Source organism: Agelaius phoeniceus, chromosome 16 (assembly GCF_051311805.1).
Source record: "Agelaius phoeniceus isolate bAgePho1 chromosome 16, bAgePho1.hap1, whole genome shotgun sequence".
NCBI lineage: Eukaryota > Metazoa > Chordata > Aves > Passeriformes > Icteridae > Agelaius > Agelaius phoeniceus.
Window position 1 is genome coordinate 7470134 of NC_135280.1, and position 10383 is coordinate 7480516.

Genomic DNA, 10383 nt, shown 5'->3' on the forward strand with positions numbered 1-10383 from the left:
TGATAAACTAAAACTGTGATAGGAAACAAAAGTAAAAAACAAAATGAAATTAAAGCCTTGCTGCTAATGCTAATAGAAGTTACTGGGATAAAGATACCATCTCTGTTTTACAGAGGAAGAAACTGAGGTACTACCACAATAATTTACCAAAATCCAAAGTCAGCCATGCCAGATGCTGGATTTGAAAGTTATTGGCTCCCAGGTCTGTACAATATAATCAGGTATTTCTTACCTAACTGTAATTAGAGAGTGAGGAATTCAACAGGATTTGGTGGAAGGCAAACTAACAGTTTTGTACCTTTTTGTATGCTAAAGTGAAAACAAAACATGCACCTAACAGGAGCAGCATGAGTTTGTATTTGTTCAAAAGCAGATGTAAACCATCAGTTCCTCTATGGACACAAACAATTGGCTCTCTCATGTCTTCTCTGGCAGGCTCAAATAACCAGGCTGACACAGCTCTCTTTCATGAGATTCTTCCTACACATAAAATAGTTCCATATGTTTAAATGCTGAGTGGTTGAGTAAGCACAAAATTAATCCATTACAACAATGCCTTTCTATTGATTTTTCTTGTGCCTTAAGGCCTGGTCGATTACAGAACCCAAGCACAATTCAAACACTCTGCTTTGTCACATTTTTACATCCACTTGAAAGACATCTACAGACACAAAGTGGAATGGAAATGTTCCTTTTAAAGATGGCACTGACCCTCCCAGTCCAGGCAGACCCATTAACAGGCCACTCTTATTAGAATATTCAGATTATATGGGGTTCAGAATCATGTTCTTGTTTGGGTTTGGTATTGTTGTTTTTCAAGCAGTGGCAAATTCTCTGGAATGCAAGTGCTGCTGGCAGAGCCTGCATCTTAGGAGCAGGAAGTCCTCATCCCTCATGTGGGCATCAGCAACACATCACAACCCACCACCACCTCTCCCTCCTTCCTCACACACCTGGGAGCATCCATCAAAGAAATGTGTTTTTCTGAAAATTATGTCCTACAATCTAATTTTAACACTCTGATGTTCAGATGGCTTGGGAGATTGCTTTTCAGCACTCACCTCTAGGACCTGATGGTACATAAATCTTCATTCTCTGTATCATCCTCCTTTTATTTGTATTCTCAGCATGCAATCCAAACAGGTTCATGAAAGGGCAAATAACTTCTCCTGTCACAGTCACTATATGATAGCACAAAAAACATTAGGAAAAAGTAATTTTGTAGAATTGCTTCCTACCATGTCCCATCACTTTCTACTGAGAACAGCTGGGAGATGCATACTGTGTTTTTTTGAGTATATTGCAAGGTGCTTAACAAACGATCACCAGAACCCTTTTACAACCAGTTTTTGAAAAGCCAGCTATCCACACATCACAAAAACAACACTATCTCCTTCAGAGGACAGCACAATGGCTGCTCTATCCCATGACTTGTCCTCAGGGGAGCATTGTACATGAACAGTCTCTCAGCACAGGCCCTGAAGGGCAGAAGTCACTGGTAATGTGTCATATTGACTTCTACATATCACTACTTTTTGAGCAGACAACTTCATTTAGAACAATAATGCCAGCTGGAACTCAAGTGTACACCTCTTTAAGTTGTGGATACTTTACTTACTTTATCTGTTTTATTCTATTTAGAAGTACTGTTTCCTTTGAGCACCTTCATGTGGTCTTGGGTTTATGCCATGTATAGTCAGTGCTCCAATTAGAGAAAAATATTTCAGTGGTCTCAAGCTCTGCAGGAGCCAGGAATCACTGCTTGGTTGTACTACCTGTGATAGGTCATTCAGCTGATCCCAACAAAGCTACAGTTCCTGCTGGACCCGTGAAACAGAATTCCTCAGGAAGAGCTATGACATACAGAGGAATAACACTGGACATCAGTCATTTTCCACTAAGTGCTAGACAACCTATTGCACAGGAGCAGGGAGTTCACTGCCTCAGGAGGAATGGCCTGCTGCACAGAGCCTGCTCTTCTGTAAGACCACTGCATCTGAAATCATCCTTCACAAATAAAAAGTAACTGAGTATGCAAACCCCAAGAACTACACATAACACTTCAGAAGATACACAGAAAGGCAGTACTGGTAAACAGACAATTTAAACAAATGTTATATTCTAGATTTACAATTCAGTATCACTCTGTTACTGCACAGCAAGATACAGAAGGCAGTTTAAATGAAAAGTATAATTCCTAACACAAGTGGCCTTGATACTTTTGTCATAGATTCAGGATGAAATTGGAAGCTCTGCTGAACACAAATATGTTGGGCATGTGCTGAGTGCCCTGGCCATAGCATTGCACTGTGTGCTGCTCCCTGGTGACCTGTGGATCAGCACAGGAGGATGTGATATGTCCTTGCTTTAGGAGTTACCCATCAGTTCAGCACCCCTAAATCCTGACACCCATGTTAACTGAAGGACTGCTATAAAAAGGGTACAAGTTGTTCTGTAAATTGGAATCAAATGAACAATCATGCTACATAGGAAGGGATGACTAAGCCACATAAACAAACTGATAGCTTAGCTTTCTGAAGGGAGATTTTACTTGATTAAATTATTCCCTTGAATTACTTGACCTATCCTAAACCCCATAAAAGCAATTCAGATTGTCAATCCCCCCGCATGTACAGCTTTTAATGTCTCTAATTTCAACTGTGCATACTATTCATACCATTTTTCCTATAAAAGAGTTGAGAGCTGAAGCTAGAGCTGCTTCTATCCCCCTTCCTCCCCTACTGAAGACAAAATATCAAAATCATTAAAGACCCTCCCACACAAAAAAAAGGAACATATGGAGACAAAACTATCAGCTTATAAAGTTCTTTGCAGAAGTGTAGAGATACAGGAGCAAAATTCCTACCTACTGAAATCAGTGGCACTTTGGGCATTGGCTGAAATTAAAGCCAACTCTGTCCTTATTTCTCACACAGAGTGTCAGTTTGATAAGAAAAGGCAGTCAGTGCAAGAATACTGAGCAGCCACTGGTTTCCAGATTGGAGTTATCAGTGTTCTGTACTTGCACAGCAAGCATAACAAAACCTCACAGAGAACTCACTGTAAGAGAAATCCATTTAATTTTCATCTTTCTTTTACCATCTTAAAGATGTATGAAATATCTGAAACCAAGTTAATGAACAATTCTTACAAAACTACATCAAGAAAAAGTGTCCAATAGAGACTTGGACCCATGCTCACAAAGGTGTAGTTCCTCTGGCCTAAGGACAGATAAGCATCTGAGACCTTCAATAATCTCAGTTGCAATCCTTTGCTGATAATTGCTGGGGAGAAATTTCTATAGACAACATTTTTCAAAATACTATAAAACTTATCTTTAAGAGTAATTTTAGGAGACTAATCAGCCCTTCTATATTGATTTAAAAAAATTGAAAACTATCTCGATTTTTCAGAGAAGTAATAAAGCCAGTGATTTATTTTACTATCCAATTTAGCTGAAACTCATCACTATCTCTGGAGTAAGAGGTACATATTGTTTAGCATTCAAATCAGATATTTTTTCCCTGAAACATAAGCCCAGGTTCCCAACCTTAGTGGCTGCAAACAGCTCTGAATGAGCCAACGCAGCGCTGCCTTCCCAGGTTTGCCAAGACCTCTGCTCTCTGCCATGCTCAAACAGCTGCAGTATTGAGGAGACCAGGCTGTTCCACACTGCCTTTCAGAACCCCAGGACAGCAGCCAAGCAGACAAACACTCTTACTCCCCTTCCTCCTCACTACCAGGCTGACTTGTAGGGGCAGAATCTAGAATAATTCCCACAGGAGATGAACCTAAGAACACAGAGATAAAGGAAAGAAATATTTTCTTTTACCAAATAGTTCCTTTCACCAGCTGAGCGCAGGATGCTCCAGAAAACCCCTGCTTCTTAGTGGCACATATGGAAGCTGGATGCCTTGGATGTGCTCCAAGCACAGCCGTCTCTGAGAGCCCCTGAATGTCACCAGCAGCTGGGACAGGTTCCACCAGCAGGGCTGTGCCCTCCTGTGCCACAGCTCTGCCCAGCAGCCTCTGAGTAATGAATGGCACTCATGAAAGCATCCAGCTCATAATTCAATACTACAGGAAGTCCTTGGTTCAATGGGCATCTCCACACTTCCTTTATTTGCAGTTTGGGCAAATGGCTCGTTTTAGAAGGTCTGAGCACCAGAAATAAACATTTGTATTGCTTTTAAGCACAACTCTTATAATACTGCATTGAATCCTATATCAATAAAAATCTACAAAAGACTCATTAAGGATGGTAGCTCTCCCTTTATGGTTTTATCAAGACAACAATTTGTTTGGCTTCAAAATAGAGCAAAGGAAAAAAAAAGGTTTAGGTCTGTCGAAACATTCTTTGACTGCTGAAGTCCCTCAGAAAAATCCAGATTTCATGTTTGCCAGCCTAATTAAAACTGTTAGTTGCACCTCAGAAATGGCAGATGATTCTTAAGTAATCATCCACTAAGTAAAGAAATAATGATTGCTGCTTAAAATATTTTAGGACACAATTTTTGTATCACAAAGAGATAGAAAACATTTTTCTTTACAAAATAACATAATGGACTGTGCTTAGTTCCCAAAGGACTGTTTCTTCCATGAGCACTTTTTTCAGAATAGTTTTTGTTATCTCCTTTCTATACATGCAGAGAGAATCCAACAACTTACACATTGCACAAAATCTGCTAACATGAGGCAGGACTTCAGAAGGACATATTTAAATATTTGAAATTAATACCATTTTATTTGACTTTAAGCCCCTGAAGAAGGGCTCATTACCACAGCACTGCTGTTAGGTGGAATTATAAGAGAAAAGAAGCAGCTATTTTATCTAGCCATAGGCAGGAAAATCATCACAATTAGCTACAGGAGGAATGGTGAAGTCACCCAGGGAGTTCCTGAAGGCTGCACTTGGGGAAGGGACTCGTTCCTTCCCTCTGAACCATGCAGGAAAGTCTGGCTTCTAGACTAGGTAATTAGAAACAAATCAAATAAGCCATAAGTACAGTCTGGTCAGAGTACAGTCACCAATCCCAAATAGTTTTTAATACTCTACTTCATTAGAATAAAGGAAATAGGACACAACTTGAATCAGTTCAACTGTTCACATGCATTGAATACCAGGCATGGAAGATGCAAGCCAGATGAAGAAAATGCTTCAAGCCCTCTGCAAGAATTTATGACAAAAGTCTTTACAACCAGACAGTTTTCTCTGTACTAACCTGTGGAAGCATTTTTCCAAGCTTTTTTTTTTTTTTTTGCTAGGAAATCATAAGTTTAGGAAAAGTCACAGAATCACAAAATCTCCTGAGCTGAAAGGGACATCAAGTCCCATCAAGAGGGATCATCAAGTCCCAGTCCTGGTTCTGCACAGGACAGCCCCAAAAATCACACCATGTGCCTGAGAGCACTGTCCAAACACTTCCTGAACACACAGAGGTGATCGCTGTGATCACTGCCCTGGGGAGCCTGGTCAGTGCCTGAGCAGTCTCTGATCCCCAGCCCAAACCTCCCTGACCCAGCTGCATGCTGCTCCCTCGGCTCCTGTGGCCGGTCAAAGTGGTTAAGTTAGTTTTATATGCTGGCAGTAAGGATGGCTTCCTTTGGGTTCCTCTGGGACATGAGATCAAAGAGCTGCCCTCCTCCTGTTCTCTCTCCCTGCTCCACTGATCAGAACATGCAGGTCTTTATCAACGGACTGAAATAAATTGTTCATAAACAATCACATCATTAGTAAAAAGAAAGATGCTCAAATCCTTGTTCGTTTAAAGTAAACAATGCCACACTCTAAAATAAAAACCACATGGGATCCCGGCTTAAAGGCTGATAAAAATCAGCACGCAGGAAATATTCTGGGGGAAAAAAAAAGATGTAGGGAAGCAAGAACTTCCCTGCAACAAAGGGAACGTCAGTGTAGTACGAGAGACTCCAAACCTGCCGCAAAGTAAGCAGAGATAGATCTCAATTCCCTGTCCAAGGTGACGGCACCTGGGAGGCGCAGGCAGGGATGCTGCCCTGGCCCTCAGCTCCGGGCTGGGGGGCTCTGCAGGACCCCTCGGGAGACCGGGCTCGGCCGAGGCGGCGGGGAGGCACCGCCGGGGCTCTGCCGGGGCTGGGTCCCACCAACTCCCCCGGCTGCTTCAGTCGCCACCGCCCCGGGGGAGCGGCCCCGGGAGCCCCCGGGACCCGGCCCAGCCGCTCCTGGGCCCCGCGGCCGGCAGCCCCCAGGGCTGGGCTCCCTCCGGCCCCTCACGGCAGCCCCACCGCCGCCCGGTCCCGCGCCCCGCCCGCCCCGAGCCCCCCGAGCGCTGCCGGAGCCCTCTCCCGGCCACCTGCCGCACGCCGCAGGCGGGTCCCGCCGCCGGCCGCCCTCACCCGCGGACTCGCCGGTGTTGATCCAGTCCGGGTTCGCCAGGCTGGCGATGGCGAAGATGTCGGCAGCCAGGAAGAGGCATCCTGAGATGATGGTCAGTTTGTCCATCTCCTCCGGCTCCGGCGGCACCCGGCTCCGGCCTCCGCCCGGCTCCCGCAGCGGGCCCGGGCCGGGGGCGCCTCACGGCCGCGGCTCCATGGGCCCCGCGCCGCGCTCGGCGGCGGCGGCAGGAACGGACCCCGGACGGCGCCGGAAGCGAACCCGGCGGGCGGGGGGGCGGCGGCCGCTCCGGAAGGGGAACCCGCGGTCCCCGGCGCGCGCCCCGGGCGGGGCGGGGCTTCCCGCGGGGGGCGGGGCCGGTGCCGGGCGGGGCGGGGCAGCTCTGGGGCCGCGGCGGCTTTCCCTGGGCAGCGCGGGGCGGGGCCTGACTCTGATGGGCGGGGCCGACTGCTGGGAGAAGGGCGTGGCTTATGTGTGATAGGTGGAGTTTCGCTGGTGGGCGGGTCAAGGGCGGGGCTGGCCAGAAGGCGCGGAGCGGGCGGGGCGGGGCCAAGCGCCGCCGGTGGGTGTGGCCCGGTCATGGGCGGGGCACATGGCGAGGGTGGGGCGGGCGGTGCCCCGGGGCGGGGCTGTCGTGAGGGGTGGGAGGTGTTCACCCCAAAAAACTGCATTCTGTTTCTCGAGTCCCTGCTCTTTATTCCTTTGCGAGGCTGGGCATGAGCTGAAATTGCAGAAAAATTCTGAAATTTTGCTTCTGATGGGAACAGGGGACTGGAAGGACTGAGGTTTGGCGGCTATGGAGCCCCTCAGAAGCGCTACACAGCGTTGTGTCTGTGTCCTGTCTTTGGGAGGAAATCTAATTAATTGTGACTGGAAATCTCACCCAAATACAACCATTTTTGATGGCATGCTTTTCAATGGATTCAGCCATACAGAACTGTGAGAATCCGTAGCCAGAAAAGGAACAATGCACCAAATGTGGGAAACCAGCCCGGTTTGGCCACAATAGCTCTGTGCCTTCAATATTGGTATGGGAATGTTGAAGTAAATGAGCCAAACAGCCCCCACATCTACAGGTACTTGGAAAATATCTAATAGTTTCCATTTTTTTTCCTTCCAACAGTGAACACCCACCTGTTTTTTCCAGAGCAGCACAACTGGTCTATATGGAACATACCGGGAAGCCAAGTGGGCGATTGCCTGTGCTGTTTATTTTTATGTAAGTATTTTACGTAGATGACAGACTGTACAAACAAAATGGAGATATCAGTAATCTTAAAGTGTTCAACAGCAATCAGTAGGATTTGTTATTTGGAGGACAAGCCCTGTACTTAACTCCCATAGAAATCGCCTCTACTTGACAAATTTTCTTAAGGGTGGAGAAAATTGTAAGGCTTTTGATGAAAAATAGCTGAAATTATTCCCTCTAAACCAGAAAAAATTGGTGCATGGAAGAAATAGTGATTTGAAAAAATCCATTTGCTATAGGCATGCTGTATTTTCTTGAAGTCCTTAGTAGCTGGAAACTCCTCTGTTCTGTTATTTTGTGTCCTGTTCCCTACCTTCTCTGAATAAATTGCTGCTAGTAATGAATACTTAAGTAACAGCACTGTTGCTCCTTCTCTTGGCAAAATGTGTGACCTTTTAAGAAATAAATTTCTAAGTAAAAACTACTTTTAGTGTATTTATTTTCAGAAAGCAAGTTTATGTAGTCTTTTGGCAGCAACTCAGGACACAATGCCAGTCTTAGGAAGTAGGAACTAAGGATGAGAGGCGTAACTGTTTGGATACTCAAGAATGGGGACAGCACCTTCTCAAATGTCTCCTTAAACCTTTTATTGAAGAATGATATCACACTTTCAGCTAGTAAAGTTTTCCTCTCACTTTTCAAAGGGCTGTTGACAGCACTGGAAGACTTCTCTCAGCACACCCAGCTTGCAGCTTTGATGGCAGAGACTGGGAGGGATGAACAAGGATTAGCCCTCACAATGGTACAGGGTGGGCCATATCTCCAGATAACGAGCCTTGTTGAAAAAAGCTCTGCAGTTAATGATGGAAAGCTGAAACCAGGTAAAAAGAACCAATAGTGATATTAAAATTTAATTACATTGAAGATATCCTTGTTCTGCGTTTATGCTTTGAGCCTGTCTCTGATTTATTTACACTTACACAGATCAAAAGAAACTCAGTTCAAAATTACAGAGAAAAGAAACTAGCACAAACTGTATAAAGCTCAGTGCCAGCATTCCACTGTGATGAAATACCTGTGATCTTAAAATAGCTGCTATGGTGACTGTTCCATAATTAGATCAAGATTTAAGCCTATACATTGTTCTCCAGCAAAAACATATTTCCTATTCACCAGCAGATTTTTTCCAAAAAATATTTTGACTATTACCTTTGTATAGCAACTAGACTTGAATAATATAATTCTTTATTCAGTGCATTATTGTTCAAGTAATTTCATTCTACAAGTAACACAAATCCTCACAAGGCTTGAAATTAATTTGCCTTATTGTTTGCTTTTTATTTCTCTTTATTACACAGAGTAGTTACAAAGTGGCAATAGACTAATCTCTGTGCTTTAACAATCCACACAGGTGTTCATTTCCTAAATGTTTTAAACCTGAAATGAACTGTATCAGAGCTAGCAGACTATTACCAGTTATTAAAGGTTTCTTGTGGAACATCTGACACCTGTATTAAACTTGAAATAGAAAGCTCTGTAAATGTGAGTGCTTCACATGGGTCCCCAGCCCAATTACATTAAACTCATGAACTGCAGTTCAGGGATGATAGTGTGCTATGGTAATTCCCAGCATGAAATTGTCTCTTAACATTGAAATCTATGAAGCAAAGACTGGAGTGTAATGAAGTAATTTAGAAATTTACTGGCTGTACAGTGAAAATGCATATCTTTAAATTAGAACAATTTTCCTAGCAGTGCCTTTATAGTTTGGGCAGTCCTTTCTTCAGAATTGCAGGTACCAGGAAGAAATATCTACTTGCTTGATGAAATAAAAAGCATCAAGTGGAGTTCTTAGCCTTAGGAAAAAGGCTTTGCACTTTTGATCTGAGTATAAAAATGAGTGGAAAAATCTGGAGCATAAATTTGAACTAAATACTTTTTTATTATTATTTTCTTAGGATGTAATACCATTCATCCATTCCCTGAAAATACCCTTTGATATACAGAAGTATAAATATGATACTGATTTGGTTGTTGGTTTGTTTGGGTTTGATGGGTTTGTTTGGGTTTTTTTCTCCACCTATAATTAGAATACTAATGATTGAATATTAAGAATATGCATCAGTGAAAATAAGTAGTTTTATTTGCAACAATTTGAAGAAGGCAAGCTTCAAAAGCATTTTCAATAAAGGCTACAAGGAATCAAATTATTTACAGCATGTGATGTGTTTGATTTGCTGCAGCAAGTACTGAAGGGTGTAAAGTGGGTTGAGGACTTGTAACAAACATTGTTCCTTTGTAGCTGATCTTAGTTTTTGGAACCAAAAGAAACAAGTTGAGCATGCTTCCTGGAGCACCTGGATCTAACTCAGCACATGCCCCATGCAAAAAAAACCCCAACAAACAGCTGAATCTGTTCAATTCATGTTTAGGATGAACTTACTTTCATCCTAAACATGAACTGAACAGATTCACCCAACTTACTTACTTTGTTTAGGACTAAAGCTGTAAAATTTTGCAAAAAATCTAGCAATTTGTAGAAGCTCCATCTCTTACTGACAACACAAGCAGCACACTGATTTTGGCATTAATACCAATGCACAGAGTATGGGGCTTGAGAAAAGTAAGGTGCACAAATGCACTGTACTTAGAAGCTTTTCTTGCAGTGAATTAGATTTTATCTTTATGGACTTTTTTCCCTTGATCTGATTAAGATGAGTATAATCTGAAAAGTTTCAAACTGGAACCCAAAAGAACAGTTTTATTACTGCTTGTAGTGTGAACAAGCTGGTGCCACTCTGCTGACTTTAGGAGGAGGCAG

At 43.5% G+C, this 10383-nt stretch overlaps 1 protein-coding gene across 2 annotated transcripts in view; it reads right to left on the reverse strand.

Moving 5' to 3' along the window:
* MOSMO (modulator of smoothened) overlaps positions 1–6717 on the reverse strand; it is a 31970-nt gene extending 25253 nt beyond the window's left edge. The window contains exons 1-2 of one of the 2 annotated variants that reach the window (XM_077186953.1): positions 6376–6717; positions 1062–1181 (exon numbers count right to left, since the gene is read on the reverse strand). In XM_077186953.1, the coding sequence (XP_077043068.1) occupies positions 1062–1082 (21 nt within the window). In that variant the 5' untranslated portion in view covers positions 1083–1181; positions 6376–6717. The remainder of the gene's footprint in view (positions 1–1061; positions 1182–6375) is intronic. The other variant, XM_054643718.2, reaches the window with a different exon arrangement.
* Between the last annotated feature and the right edge of the window lie 3666 nt (positions 6718–10383).